Here is a 15263-nt window from a genome sequence, read left to right on the forward strand (position 1 = left end):
TCCTTTATGGTGGTTTCAATACTCGATGGGCTGATCGAAGTTCTTCACTAGTGATCTTACTATGATTCCTGCAATCGTAAATTGACATATTTCCAGATAACTTGAAGGCGAGCGAGATGTTGCTGTTTTATTGTGTTTACTGACACATCAAGTTGAGGAACAGTGGGTGTTGAGTAGCAAGAAGTACGGAAACGCAGCAAAGTCTTCACATATCTAGATGAAAGAAGCTTTGTGATTCGATTTGTACTCTCTGTAACCTAGTGAGCATATAATAATGCCTCATGCTTTGTGCTTCGTCGGGACCTTTTGATACTCGCACAGAAACCAAGTGAATACGATGGTTCTGCCCATCCTAAGAGAGAAATTAAACGGTGCCACCATGATATATATATCCGGCGTAAGATTAAGACACCCCATCCAATAAACCTCGAGCTCTCGGGGCGTGGTCATAGAAGCTCTCGTTTAGATCCTTTAGCCCCCTTATATACAACCTCCATGGAGCCCTTTAATCCAGCTTCTCTGATTTAACGCCAATGGACTATATATCGCCTGACGACGTCGGGTTATCTCACTCTTATTGATGTTGTACTCTAAGAATAGTTTCATATCTTTGGGGTCAGATGGCTGTTAATGATACGTTCATTCCATACCGACATCAAACCACGCGAGGGAGCGGAATCAGTGTCTGAGATAGCTTGGTCCATGATCGTGGCCCCAGAAGACAAAGTGGACCTCCCGCACAGAACTGACTTTCAGCCCTCGGATCGGCTCAGAGATCAAATAGGGCCGAGGATCGTAACAATCGTTGGTGTAATTGATTTGTTTCTTGTGGGATGTTTGAGATCGTAGCTAATACCTTGCCAACTCTAGAATACGGAGCAAGATCGAGTGTGAAGGCTTGGATGTACTCTATGATAACTGCAGAGTCCAATAAACCTCAAATACATCACAGAGAAAACTAGGCTAGTAGATGGTTGACCGCATAGGGCTTGTTGATTCTATGCTCCTGAAATTTTTACAGGGGATATATATACACTCTCAGTCCCAAGTGTAAAGGTATACTTTACTAGCTAAATGTAGAATATATTATATGAGCGGTAGATATTCGCTTGCTCTAGTATTAAGTCTTCTTTATATATCTGCTTTAGGCTCTAGCAACAAGCACCCGCTGCCACTCGGAAGCGTATTTGTATAAGGCACTGAGAGTATGCATGCTCAAGAGCACAAGGGATCCCATTACAACACCTTCCGTATAGTTAGTTACACAATGCAAGCAATGATGCTCCACACAGAGATATCACCATCCACGCCGAACTGTCTGTAGTATTAACAAATTCAGGTGCTCCGGTTTGATCATACGCAGCTTGGAGCATTTGAGCGGCGCCAAACCCCCGATTCGTATTGGCAAGCGCAAGTGGAGTCAAAGAGTCGTTGTTTTCTGCATCTAGCATGACTTTATGTTTGAGTAGTAACTCGACCACCTCCACATTTTCGGCAATGTCTGCATCATTTAATGGGGTACATCCATCCATAGATCTTGCATTGACATCTGCTCCGGCCCGGAGTAGCATATATGCTAGTTGGAGGGGATGATTGGATGCTAGATGTAAAGCTGAACGACCATCAGAACGTCGCGCGGATACAGAAGCCCCCGCCCCGAGAAGTACCTCAACAACTTCCAGAACAACATATGGCATACTACATATGTGCAGTAGTGGTGTCTCTTTGCCTCGGCTACCCCACGGTATTAGGTCGGGCCGGGATCCATGTTCAAGGAGGAGTTTGACAAGTGCTGCATTGCCAGATATGGCAGCCCAATGAATAGCGGGGAGCTCGCGGTAGTAATTCTCAATCACAGCGTCTGCACCATTCGCTAGAAGTGACGAGACGAACGGAATAAGGAACGGGTCCTTGGTAGATGAATTACAGCAGACCCGAGCTAGAATGTTGCTACTCGAATCCCGGGATATCCTTGCGCCAGCGTTGAGCAAGATCTGGCCAGCAGTGTATGGAACTCGATAGAGTGTGGACCAGTCCTCAACCTGAGCTATCCAGTCCAATGCAGTTTTGTCAAAAAAGTCTGTTGCATTGATATCTGCCCCATGACGTAACAAAATTCTCATGCTGTTGAATGAGTCACCGGCACTCGCAAGGATGAGAGGCGTCTGCTTCATGTGGGATTTCTGATCGACATCCACGCCATCGAGAAGGTATTCCTCCACCCATTCAGGAAAGTCAAATAGAGCTGCGACATGAATCTCGGGCAAGAAGTCATTTGTAAATTCATTGAAGAAAAATTTATGCCTCTTTGTGAGATTAGAATTCAATTTGTTTTGGTCATACCGATGAAAACATCTCAACCAACTCGAGAAGCCTGTTTCTCCTGCGAGTAATGTTTCTTTGACTGCGGCAATCTCTTCCAAACTCTCTAAACTCTCCAAAATTCCAACACCGCTGTTAACTTTTGACAAGCTATGACGGCGCCAAAGATAGTGTGCTACCTGGAGCCATCTGATAGTCTTGTTTTTAGACTGGCACAGACGGAGGAGAATCTCGTAAGTCTCGCTTGTACGCAACGAGCGTTTAAGATGAAAACACCAATGAAGAGACGAGTATTCCAACAATGAGTATCTCCGAATGAAAGCTGCGAATCGACCGTCCATATTGGCCCTCATCCCACTTCTACTCCTGGTCATTCTATTGTCGAGGGATATCGACCCGTACGAATCTGCTATTCTTTCATCAAGTGGAACGAATGGAGCAACTTCAATGTTATCGTAAGAAAGATAGGTTAAACAGATTTGGGCGAGGGCCATGTGGGAATGTTCCGCATCGATTCGTAAAGGGACTGGTATATCTTCTGCTTGTGATTCGAGCAAAAATTCCTTCAGGGATGAATGAACGAGGGTTGCAGTGGGACATGATTGCAACCCTTTGTGAATCATGACCAAAGGCCCACAGTAATGAGAGATGATAGTTCGAAGTCCCTCCTCCGAAGTGATGGATGGCTCGAGCTTGTCTCCCGCAAGACTCGCCATCATGGCGGCACTAATCTCGTGTAAAGACAGTGGTCTCTGCGCACAGGTTATCAACTGTAGCAGACCCTTGGATATTCGACTCTCCTGGGGGCGAGAAGGGAGACCTCGCAGGATTCGAATGTACAGCAAATTGAGGTCTTCTGGTAGATACCTCAGTGTCTTAAGATAATCACTGTCGCTGAACAGCGGCTTTCGTAACTCTTCAACCATCAGTGCTACCCATAGAAACATGCCCTTAGCCCCCGATCTTAAGGCTGCTTTAATATCCTCTCTGATATCATCAGCATCAATCTCCAAGTGTGTCACCCTCTCTTTGATGTATTGGTTAATATCAGCTATGTTGTCGCCCTCTGAAATCTCGTAAGAGATAACGCATTGGGCTGGAACCAGAAGTCTACTTGGAAGATTGAAGACATTCCTTCGAAATACCAGGATCCGGGCATTCTTGGAAAGGCGAGCTAGGACAGAGTAAAGCTTGACTTGCTCTTGAGCTTCGCACTCGTCAAATCCGTCAATGACAAGAACTGCATCCGACACCTTTTGAACTATAGTAACCAAGATATCTTCGAGAACAGCTTGGCTCGCCAATTCCCTTTTTTTCTTAATCAGAATCACATCATCCAACAAGGATGGGTCTTGTTGAAGTAGCTGCCAATTCCAGTTGCTTAGGATGCCGAGAACCGACCGACGGCTTTCATCCTTTGCATCGCAGTAGAAATAGGCGAGTGGTCTGACGGACTTCAATTCTTCAATCGCCCGGGCTGCTAAATGTGTCTTTCCGGCACCTGCTTTGCCCATGACCCACAGCATTGGATATCTGTCGTGGATCATACCGGCAGACTTCCAGCCAATGAATTCATCTCTGTCGAAAAGCCATTTACATGAGCCATGAACTAGCTCGGCAAGAAGCCGGCTATGAATATCTTCAAGCAGCAGTGGTTTCAGCCAGTTCGTCATCGTTGGCATCTTTTGCTGGTATGACTCCGATGCATTTACTGAGAGAGTAGATACTGAAACCGCTAGATCATTGACAAGAAGACGTGTTTGAAGTCCATTCTGATTGCTTTGATTGATGAGGTTGTTATTGTCGATACCGATGCCGATGATGAGGTTCTTCAATGGAATATCAACTCTGCGACGAAGTTCGTCAACCTCGTCTGAGACAAACAACCCATATTGGACACTTCTGGGGGCACTCCTAAGTCTCTCAAAAAAACGACGTTTGTGCTTCTTATTTTTGCCCAAACTATCTCCAAACCTAGCGTTGAGTCGGTTTCCAAAGTGTTCTATGGAACTTTTGAGAGTATCAAGCCCCTGTGATGCTGATGGTAGGGCCGAATCATGATCTTTCAGATATTGAAGAGAATTGGCCAGGGACAAAAGATATGCACTATCCTGCTGGTAATGTTCCCGTGAGCCGTCAATCTCCTTCAGTGAAGCCGCCACTTTCCCTAGGAGCTGGATGGCGCTCACAAGGTCGCCGGCCGACCATCCGAAAGACATGGATAGATACTGAGCTCGGTAAATCTTTCGAACACGACGAAAATGATTTACTTTGTGGAAAGAAAAATTTCGTGAATTGTGTGTCAAAGGGCTAGCTGAAGATTTGAAGCGGGGTGGCGCTTATGGCCCCCTCATAGATAGGCATTGGACATATCTCACCTCACTGCCTAAACCCCTGCAGCATGCGCAAAGACGACTGGCGCCACGTCAAAACACCGCCCGCTTATATTGATCAATGAGAGAAAGCTTGAGACTCGCCCTTTTGCTCGGTTTTCAAAGTGGTACTTCATTGCGGATGTGGCATTTTGTATATTCAATGGAAGCTCGTCATCATACCTTGGATGCCGTGGGCCTTTGTCTCATATGCTTGCTCCAAAGGAGGTTGGTGCAACAAAGGTCTCATCTTTGCTTTCCCGGGGAATGTAGAGCTCCTGGGCCAGCAAGGATGGTAAGTATGATGTGCATGCCTTATGAGGGAAATGAAGCTCTACACACACACCTAGGAGAGATGACCTTAGGGCGGTGGATAGTACAGGTAAACGCGCAGACGACGTAGTTCGGCATGTGATGAAACAATAGCTCACGGAGGCTGTCTGACGCTGGGAGACTTAGAAGTTCATTTGCATAATCTGATATGTTTGTGACTTGCACCTGTGTCTGCGAATGAACTCGTCCAAAACAACTAAGATGCTAAAAAGATTGCTATTGTGTCTATATTATTTATTTATTCAATCTATAAATATCCCAGGGGGTATACAAAGACATTATAGGTCGTCACGACACACCAAAAACCGCGGGAGAGAAACTGTATCAACCCCGTTGAGGATTAGACGGCAACCGCCAAGCCCGGAGAGGCAAGTCCTGTAGCTTCTGCGCAGCGGGCTTGATAAACATAATGAATGTAAGCGTGCCAATGAGGACACAAAGCATGTTGGTCATATAGTACCCGTCACGGTCGATGTGACAGGTACCGCCGCCGTTAATGCAACGGTTCTTCTCTGGTTCGAGGGCGCAGGAAAATGCCGTCGTAATGAGAGTGTCCTTGAGGGAGTCGGCGGGTGGAGCGATGGCCGGGGGAAGACATGTTGCTTGAGTGAACATGTCGACGAGTTTGAGGACGAAGATGCGGGGGAATGTTCCACCCAGGTTGCAGACGCTGGAGGTGATATGTGAGCTATTATGTGCGGGGTTTTGAGGGAAGGGGAAGGAAGGGGAGATGGTAGAACTTACGTTGCAAGAAGAGTCATGTACGTTCCGCCAATGGCTGGATCGGCGATGCGGGCGTGGAAGGCCGAGATAGCGACGAACATGACTGTGTTCATAAAGGTTGAGAGGATGTGCTCGCCAATTACCGTGAGCATGTACCACATTGGCACTTCGGAGGCAGTGGGGTAGATCATGACGGTGAATTGGGCGAGCACGGCGGCTGCCAGTCGTCCGATAAAGGCCCAGCCCCAGAGGCGCATTGCTCCGTAGTTGGTTGACCACTGGCCGGCATAGTAGCCCAGCATAATTTCAAAGGGGAAGTCGATCAACACCACCAGGGCCATATTGTCTTGGCCAAATCCTTTATCAAGGAGCTTGAGACTGGTGACTCCGTCATTGGCCTGGAAGCCGATCTTGGCGATGAGGTGGATCAGAATGATGGTCTGAATGTTTTTTAACTTCAGAACGCTCCACATGCTTTTATACACGTCCATAATGCTGTCACGTTCCTTGGTGCGTTCTTCCTTCTTGAGGAAGGCCAGACCACATGTCACGATCAGATAAGCCCAGCCCCAGAAGTTGAGATATGTGCCGAGGGACAGCAGACCACCCTCTCCGGGGATAGTTCGGAACCATCTGTTGGCAAAGTCCTTCGAGTTGAAAGCCAAGAAGACAGTGTAGGACAGGAAGTGGCCGGCTGTCAATCCGACCGTTTGAGCGGTCGAAGCATAGGAGATGTTAGGTGGGGACATCAAAGTGATAGCCCATCCATCCACAGCAATATCCTGAGTGGCACAGAAAAGCACCAACATGAACCACCAGTATGTGAATTTCCACACTCCCGCGCCGCTATTAGCGCCGGCTTGTACCATCATATCCTCGATATGGCCACCCATATAGATCATAGCTAATCCGGCAATCACCTGCACAGGGGTAATCCAGCTCTTGCGCCGACCAAAGCGCGTACTCCACACCGCATCGACAATAGGACTCCAAAACAATTTGAGCGAGTATGGGTATGACGCGAGCGAGAAGATTCCAATCTGGCCGTATGAGAGATATGGCTTGAGCAGGAAGGGTACGGAGCCAGTGGCTAGGCCCATGGGGATTCCTTGGAGGAAGTATAGCAAGACTAACAGCAGGAAGTTACGGCGATCACTGCGTGGTAGGTTTTGGAAGGTTGTATTCGTCTGAATCGGGGTTTGGGGCACGATGGGCTCGTTGTCGAGGGAGAAGCTCGATCGTGACATGAGTTGGGCGGTTCTTTCGGCTGAAGTCTCGGTGGAGGGCGTGTCCCTCCTGCGCATTTCAATGCTGTTATTCATCTTGCCATTCGCACGTCCGTTGGACCCGGTAGAAACTGTCAGGTTCGCTTTGGAGCGGCGCTTCGAGAGGGTCGCGTTCTTGCGTGTCATTGAATGTTATGTTATGATAGGAAGGGATCGCCTGCGTCAACTTCGTCCTGATTGGATCGAGGACTGAAGTTGGATATTATGATATTGAATAGCGAAAGGGATGGGGCGAGGGTTTAGCTTGGAAGGGGCCAGCAGGTTTAGAGACCCTGAATATCCTGTATGTTTAATTCCAGTGAGAATGAAGGAGTGAATGAGGGACCTGAAATGAAAGAATCCTCAATAGATGTTTGGTGGGGGATCTTCGAACCGCTGGATGACAAAAAAACATGAGGCAAGCTGGCCTCTTGGCTGTGCAGATCCGGGGAGCCGGGGCAGGGTCTATTTTAGTCTTCTTCATACAAAAAATGGTCGAAAATGGAAATTGACATATGTTGTAGGCATAGAGATAGATCTGAATCTGATCTTTTGGTATGCATTCCCTCTCTTGTTACACATAAAGCATTTAGCACTATGAGGTCACCACCATAGCACTGCAGGTGTTAAACATGCATATATCATATCAGATCTATGTACGGAGTAAACCAAACCCTCAATCTAGATTTTGAGGCTTAGTCTCGCCTAGGGTCTACTCAGATCTTGTATTAAATAAAGTAATAATCTAACATCCTCAGCCCATTGAGCCCAAGCTTCTGCATGATCGCGTCAGATGTTGACCGGATCACGTGTCACAAACAAACAACTCCAATCCCCAATCTTCTACTAAACATCTGGCTTACCTCCTATGACAATATCGCGAGGGAACCCCCCTACAATCACCTCCAGCATTCTACACAGCTTCCCAAACCAACATTTAAAATGACAACAACCACATCTCGCGCCCCCGTATCACCAGACCCAGAAGAAGAGGAACTAGACACCGAGATCACCTCAATCCGCGCAGAAAGTAAACATCCCAAGCATCTATCCCAATGCCAATCCCCAAATCCGAACGCTAACCCAAAACAAGTCCAAAACCTCCAAAAATACAAGCGCATCCTTACATCCAGCCTCCTAACAACCGACCCAATCCAAAAACTCCTCCGCAAACAATCCCAACCCCTCACCACAACAAACCAAACCGACCCGCTAGCAACAATCTCCCCCCTCGTCCACGCCGCCGGTGCACACGCCTCCTCAAACCACCACCGCATCGCCTTCGGCGCAACCGCCTTCCCATTCAAAGACCCATCCCCAACAGCCAACGCCGCGCCCCTCCTTGGCGTGCGCATCGACGTATGCGCCCGTAACGGCCGCTTCGCGAAACCATACTACATCCTCCTCCAACATGAGCGCAGTCGTGCAGGTCCTGGTTCCGGTTCTGCGAAGGTGTTGAAGGTGCATCGACACACCGTGCCGGGGTTTATATCGATTCCGAAGCTGGAGAGTGTTTACCTACCGCGTCCTGGTGTATCGCGCGGGGCTGGGAATGGAGACGGGGATGCGGGGGGATCATCTGGAGAGGACGAAGATGCCGAACCCGCGAAGCCGTGGAAGAAGAGCGGCAGTTCTACTCGGAAACAAGATCTGCGGGGGTTTGTGCGTGAGCTTCGGAGGGAGCTTGTTGCGTGGCATATGCGTGTTGATGCGATTGACTTCCTGCGCGAGAAGTTAGGTCTTGTTGGTGAGGATGGGAAGTCCTTGCCGTTTGATGTTTCGCCGGATCAGGATACGGGCATTGTGTCTTTAGCTGCTGTTGCTGTTGAGGCACGCTATGTGCGGGTTGAATGGGTGGATGGACGGGTTGGGCGGTTTAAGTTGTCTAATGCTGGGGTTGTGGAGCGGGCTGTTGTTATTGGTGACGAGGGGAGGGATAAGAAGGTTGAGGATGCGATGACTGGTGGTGGGGGGAGGGTTGAGACGGTTTTGGATAGGTTGAGAGTTGATGTTTTGTCTGGATCACCTGGGTTATGAGGTTGTGTTTTGTTTTGTTTTTCGGCAAGTGATACCCCCATTGTATAGTTTGAAGTGTTCGAATCGAATTGAATTGGAATTTCATTGCAGCTAAATTATAAACAGGCTTGGTATGTCTATTCAATGGTCTCCACCAAACGCTATGCAATCATGACACCGAAAAGCCGCCGCAGGGCGTGTATGTGTAGGGTGACTGTCGATCCAAAAGCATAATCCAAAATTATTACAAGGGTAAAGGGCATAACAGGGACAGAAGAAGGGGGTGATTAAAAGGGTATATTGAGTAGATGTCGTGTCATCGTCTCCAATTAGAAGGGTAGATAATCCTGGCTGGGATGGATTGTATCCGGGGTTGACGTTTCGAGTGGTGAGTGTTCCACACCATCAATGGGGGTATTGGGGGTGAAAGCGACAAGCGGCAAAGGACCATATGATTGGCCATGTCGCACCTCGAGATGCCGACGTAGGACAGCCTCTTCCAAATACCAGCGGTGCCGCAAAGTTGTCTTTTTCGTATCCAAGGCTTGCATGAGAGAGGTTTCTTCTCGTTGGTGCTCGCCTCGCAGGGTAGCAATGGCCTGGATATTTTGGTCACACATCTCATCCAGCTCCTTCTCCATACGCGCCGTGGCTTCCTGCAGCTTAAGTTCTTGGCGATCACGGAGGACTTTGATGCGGGCGTCGTGGAGTTGGTCCATGCTTTTGTGGGAATGGTATTGTTGTTCTAGTTGCTCCATGTGTTGGCGAGTAAGGACACGGGCTGGTGGGGTTGAGTCGCATTCCGAGAACGATTCGGAGGAGCGTCCGGATCGTTCGGCTCTGATCGATGTTCCGGCGGGAGATGGCGGTGGGCTGGCATTGCGGAGATATCCCTCCATATGTTTGATGCGGGTACGCGAATTCATCTTGGCTCGATCGAACTCGCGCTGCTGTTCGATTTCTACCGCTAGCTGTCGCTCTTCAATTTGGGTTATGGCTTGGATGTTCTGTACAAGCGCTTGTTAGCTTAGAGAGAAAAATATGAAATGAATGTGTAAAGCGAACCTTCTCGCGTTTCTCATCCTCCTGGCGGTGGCCATCAGACTGCTTCTCTGAGATAGCGGTCTGATGCCGACGCCGGAGGGTACTTAGAGCGGCGTCTTGGAACTCGAGATGTCGGTTCCTTTCCATCCGATGTCGCTCGTGCATTTCACTTAACTCCGGATCGTCCAGACTTCTTTGTAACTCCTCTTTGCTGAATCGAGGAATTTCCAATCTGGGAAGTGATGCCTCATTGCTCGCATGGGGTGAAACATCATGGGCAGCATCATGAGGTTCCGGTTTAGGTTCGAAAAAAACATGTTCAACGCCTTTGTCGCTCGTGGATACAGTCATGCGCCCTTCCGAGGGCAAGGTAATGGCCGAGGATGTGCGCCTCTTGCGGAAATGAATTCTCCCAATGGCAGACTTCAAACTGCTCCTTCGCCTCTCCTTCTTATCAGCAGATGCGACACTGAAAATTGAATGCCGATGCGAATTGGCCTCAAATGGCTCATTATATCCGTGACCGATAAGGCCCGTTCTCCCCTCGCTGGAGCAAAATGAGGTCGGGCGTGTAGACAGCGAAGCCAGCGATCGCGTACTGCTGGCCTTAAAGTGACCCGAGGCAAGCGTGACATCCGACAACGACGAAACGATTTGATCGAGCACGGATGGCACGGGGGAGGATGGCTCATGGGACGGAGTAACGGAGCCGCAGACGGAATTCCGATCGGTCGACGATCCAGAAGACAGGACTGGCGAGGAGAGATCGACCATTCCTGAGGCGATCGAGGCAGCTAGTGGCGCGGATGCCTCGATCTCTGGCACATTCAGACCCAGCTGTTCAGCCTCTTCAGCTAATTGTTGCGCCTGCGCTGCTTCCGATTCCGGTGAGGGGTGGTGGAGGACATCGGTGCGATATTGGGCCTCATCAAGGATGGGCCCGTTCAACTCCATTGTATGTACAGTTATAGGAGGTATGTGGCGCCTAACCAGCGGGCGCACATGAAAGTCAAGGGCAGATAGAGCTAAGAATAATAGTCCACATGGACGCGTTCTATGACGGCATCTAAGGAATTTCAAGGATGAGGGGTTGTAAGGACAGTAATAGTAGTGAAGGTGGAGAGGGTCAAAGCTAACGGGTTAAGGGGTCAGAAAGGTAGGGGGAAACAAAGACCAGTTGACGGTTACGGCCTTTTTCTTGTTTCCTCATGTTTTGTCGTTTTGGGCAATTTCTCAAATAAAAAAAATAAAACAAATTGACCCACGGGTGGCCCTGACGCAATCCCTGGTTTCTCCTACGGGACAATGGGTCCATCTTGAAACGGCTAGTCTTAGACTTCAAGATACTGTAGAGACTGTAGTAGATATGAACTGTGCTATGTTGTAGAATGTTTATATACTTACGTAGCAAGGTATCGAACTTATCGGAGAAATATTGCACTATCACATTTAAATATCTCGGCATTTCTTCATATATCCTTGCGCCAACCTGCATTTTTAACTCTATGCACTTGATCCCTGGAACTCCCTTGATCAAGCATCAAACCCCTCGATTCTGGCCATATGGGGAAAATAGGGCTTAGGGCTACTATAATAACCTCGGCCCCCACGGATCAGGCCATAGATCAGGCAATGAAGAGCAGCTAAAACATACAACAAAGCTCAATAGTCACAAGCTCTACTCGTTCAACATGTCGAAGGCTAGTCTATAAGCCCGCTCTTTAGCTTGGTATTGCGGAGTCCCCACTTTTGTGCTTTTGTCCCATCCATGACTACACCCCTGCATGCGCTCGCTGACCACATGCCACCCTTGCAATTCCTTGATCTTTTGGGCCAGTTCCTCGGCCTCAAGCGCAAGAGTATCTCCATCGGCGGTGATAATAAGAACACGTCTTGGGAATCGATCTACCTGGGCGTAGAGCGGCGAGATCCGCGGGTCCCGCTTATCGAACGATGAGGGTACATAGCAGCGGTCGAAGAGGCGCATCACAGGAAGAGGAATTACAAAGTCCCCACGGGCCGGGGCGATCTTTGAAGCAGGGCCAGGGCTTAGATCAGTCACAGGATAGATTGCTATCAGGGAGCGGAACATATCGCGAGGGAAGAGGCTTGACGCAGCTGCCAGCGCGAGGTTACCCCCAGCACTAAATCCAGATATAGATACACGGGTCAGGTCGAATTCATCTGGGCATGTGAACACATATTTTATGGCGTCTTCCACATCGTTCAGTGCGGCCGGGAACGGGTGTTCTGGTGCCAGACGATAGGGGACGTCCAAGACGGTATGCTTGGTTTCCTGACTGACTTGACGACAAAACTCATCGTCGCTGCCATGGAGTGGTAGCACGAAGCCACTCCCGTGAAAGTTGAGGAGGACAGGTGATGGCCCCGAGCCAGAAGGCCGATACAGGTGAACCTTGATAGTTCGGCCAGCATCCCGGGACTTGATATGGCGGATTTCATCTGGACTGGCCGACACATTTCTGGCAAGGCGCATGAATGTTCGAATGATATATGCAAAGCATTTATCATAATAATACATGAGAATACCCATGGTGGGCGTGGGGGGATGTAGTATGTTAAAGCTGAGTCTTAGCCGAGGCCTGGGGTAAAGGATGCTAGTGCTGATCTCTACCCTCTTCTAGTCTACTTTAATGCTAGCATCTTGCAATGCTCGGCTTGTACTAACTTGGAATCGACTAACTTGTATTATTTTTTGTTTCTAATATACAATCTGCCAACTAATAATCACCCAATAAAAGACCATCTACAAGGTAACACCTAGAATGTACGATTTATGCCGGAATTTCAAGGCACCCATGCAGTATACAGTGTAACTTTTCCCGGACAATCGAACAGACTGGGGTGACCTTATTAAGTCTAACACTGACACTTTATATCTGCTACTCTTCTCCAAATTCTGTCCTTTGATAATGTCTTTAATGTGAACCATACTAATATGTTGGTGCGTCGATATACTTCACGGCTCGTGGCGGTATTTAATCTCCTATCAATTAGCTCTCAATTCCCCGCATTAAGGAAATTCCACGCAGAGCCTCATTGCTTTCCACGCACCTTGTCTGCCAATCAAAATGACTGCCTGCCGTCGTCACGCTCATCTCCAACGCCCATCGCCATCATATCCATTGTTACCTTTTGGAGTCACAGGTTATCTGGGGAACAGCTCTTCTAGTTTCTAATCTCACCAGTCTCGGGTTTCATTATTCAAACAAAGACTACTTATTGACTACTTATTGAGCTGAACAGAAGCGCTGGGTGATCTCGCTTTCAACATTGCCATCTACACGCAATTCACAGCATGTCCACCAAAACCAACTCCGTTGACACTAATTTCACAGTCTTCATACGCTTACCATTTCCCAGGGGCGACTTTGTCGACCCGCCGCCCGCAAGTCCCCCCAAGAGAACCCCCTTGAGCATCCACTGACGTAAATAGGTGGAATGGAATGCATCCAAAGACCAAGCGCTATGGGATATCCTTTCTCGACCATCTAAAGGCGACATAGACTGTATGTATTTTTGTTGCGTCCAGACTTTGCGTTGATCTACTTTGACATCGCTGACATCGCCACAGGGAAAGCTCTGTAACTACACTCTGCCCCGAGCACATTTTAAGCTGAAGGCTACTGACATCGGTAATTCAGGGCGGGGAACTTCGACGTCACCTTGCAGTTCCTTCTCCAGCAGGCGGCATGGCTCTATGATCGCCAACTGTCGCAGGTTAGGGCTCAAATGCGCAAGGTTGGCACTACGCAATCGGCCTCTCCTTCCCCGGCTCTGGGATCTGTCTCTGGCAGTACAGCCTTGTCACAAAGAGAAACACCAGTACCAGGTATATATAGTGCTTACTTTGTTTCACTATGGTCTAAGGCTGATGATCAATAGGTTCTCGGGCGCCATCACGGCAAGTATCTCATCAGAAAGATATCCCTCTACGAGGTATGATCCAAACCCCCACCCGTCTTTGTACGGGACAATTGAGACCGCCGATGGATCGATGGGGGTTGACATTGACTGCAGCGCCTGACAACCGACGTACGAGCTTTACATCAACTACGGCTACTAACCAAATTCGCGGATCGCGGGACCCTACACGCACTGCCACGCCGACAATCGACGACAAAGAACCACGCTGGGATTCTTTTGGTCGTCGGCCTTCGACTGTCAGACGGGAACAGCCCCCCGTTGCGGCTTTGCCCCGGTCCCCACCACTCGAAGAAGAGTCTCTCTCGAGCTCGTCGGAAGATTCAGAATCCGACGATGAGGACACAACTAGGCGTGCACCCCTGTTCAAACGGTTTGGCAAATTTTCTATCCACCGCTCTGGTCTCCGGGATGACGAGGATGACGAAGAAGACACCCCGGCGTTCCTCCCCATGGCCCGAGAACACCAACACACCCTTCTGGAGCGGCCGGCCCAGGAACTCAGCGCTACCCTCCGTTTAGATGCCGAGCGAGCCGCGGCGCAACGGCGACATCTCGAGCAGCGATCTGGTTCCAGGGTACTGGTAGCTACGGAGTCATCCACCAGCTCTATGAGCTCCGGCGGGCGTAGCAGTCTGCCCGGTGGATCCAGACGGACCAGCCAGGGGGCATCGATCCTGAGCAGCCAGCGCGCCGCCGAGCGCCAAAATTCTCGCAAGTCCACCGCCTCCGGTCGCGAAGCTAGCGACGGTACCCCCAGCATGGGGAGCAGCTTCAGTGACCTCGACGGTATGTGCCCCAACCCCGAGGATTCTGGATTTCAACTGATCGACTGGCCAGATGCAAGCGTTACCCAATCAGCCCTGGAGGAGGCTCTTCTAAGCAACATGCAGCATGGTGGAATGGCGAGTCGGATGAGTACCATCAGCCAAGCCTTGCGCAGTCGGTATCTGCAGTGAAATACACCTTACATAGCAACATCTATTTTGGAAAATTGCACTCCACGATGTAATATGATGTAGCTCATGCGGGGTGCCTAAGTGTGTTCCGCATATGCCTTCCACGTGATCGAGTGGCGCCTCGGCACGTCGGTGGTGCGCACCAGTAACATAGACATTGTGGATATCTTCACTTCGTCCGGAGCTCGCTATACTCAGATATTCCAAGTAATCATTGTCACGGATCGGTCAAACGGGAGCGCTAGTGCCGGATCAGGACGATCATTCTCAACGCCCACACTATA

At 49.3% G+C, this 15263-nt stretch overlaps 6 protein-coding genes across 6 annotated transcripts; 2 read left to right on the forward strand and 4 right to left on the reverse strand.

Moving 5' to 3' along the window:
• Positions 1-1256: 1256 nt before the first annotated feature.
• PEX2_049810 (uncharacterized protein) lies at positions 1257-4541 on the reverse strand (the record flags this gene model as incomplete). The annotated part of the gene is made up of 1 exon (XM_016742256.1): positions 1257-4541. One exon carries the CDS (start codon positions 4539-4541, stop codon positions 1257-1259), a length of 3285 nt encoding a protein of 1094 aa, XP_016597586.1.
• An 810-nt stretch (positions 4542-5351) lies between these two features.
• PEX2_049820 (SD08430p) lies at positions 5352-7162 on the reverse strand (the record flags this gene model as incomplete). Its single annotated transcript, XM_016742257.1, has 2 exons — positions 5352-5697; positions 5772-7162. 2 exons carry the CDS (start codon positions 7160-7162, stop codon positions 5352-5354), a joined length of 1737 nt encoding a protein of 578 aa, XP_016597587.1.
• A 795-nt stretch (positions 7163-7957) lies between these two features.
• PEX2_049830 (uncharacterized protein) lies at positions 7958-9052 on the forward strand (the record flags this gene model as incomplete). The annotated part of the gene is made up of 1 exon (XM_016742258.1): positions 7958-9052. One exon carries the CDS (start codon positions 7958-7960, stop codon positions 9050-9052), a length of 1095 nt encoding a protein of 364 aa, XP_016597588.1.
• Positions 9053-9360: 308 nt separating this feature from the next.
• Positions 9361-11029, reverse strand: PEX2_049840 (uncharacterized protein; the record flags this gene model as incomplete). The annotated part of the gene is made up of 2 exons (XM_016742259.1): positions 9361-10038; positions 10097-11029. 2 exons carry the CDS (start codon positions 11027-11029, stop codon positions 9361-9363), a joined length of 1611 nt encoding a protein of 536 aa, XP_016597589.1.
• Positions 11030-11753: 724 nt separating this feature from the next.
• On the reverse strand, positions 11754-12629 carry PEX2_049850 (putative esterase/lipase; the record flags this gene model as incomplete). The annotated part of the gene is made up of 1 exon (XM_016742260.1): positions 11754-12629. One exon carries the CDS (start codon positions 12627-12629, stop codon positions 11754-11756), a length of 876 nt encoding a protein of 291 aa, XP_016597590.1.
• Positions 12630-13394: 765 nt separating this feature from the next.
• On the forward strand, positions 13395-14979 carry PEX2_049860 (uncharacterized protein; the record flags this gene model as incomplete). The annotated part of the gene is made up of 5 exons (XM_016742261.1): positions 13395-13433; positions 13533-13605; positions 13671-13680; positions 13741-13928; positions 13982-14979. The coding sequence occupies 5 exons, from the start codon at positions 13395-13397 to the stop codon at positions 14977-14979; spliced, it is 1308 nt and encodes a 435-aa protein (XP_016597591.1).
• Between the last annotated feature and the right edge of the window lie 284 nt (positions 14980-15263).

This window comes from Penicillium expansum (assembly GCF_000769745.1).
Source record: "Penicillium expansum strain MD-8 chromosome Unknown contig166, whole genome shotgun sequence".
Classification (NCBI taxonomy): domain Eukaryota; kingdom Fungi; phylum Ascomycota; class Eurotiomycetes; order Eurotiales; family Aspergillaceae; genus Penicillium; species Penicillium expansum.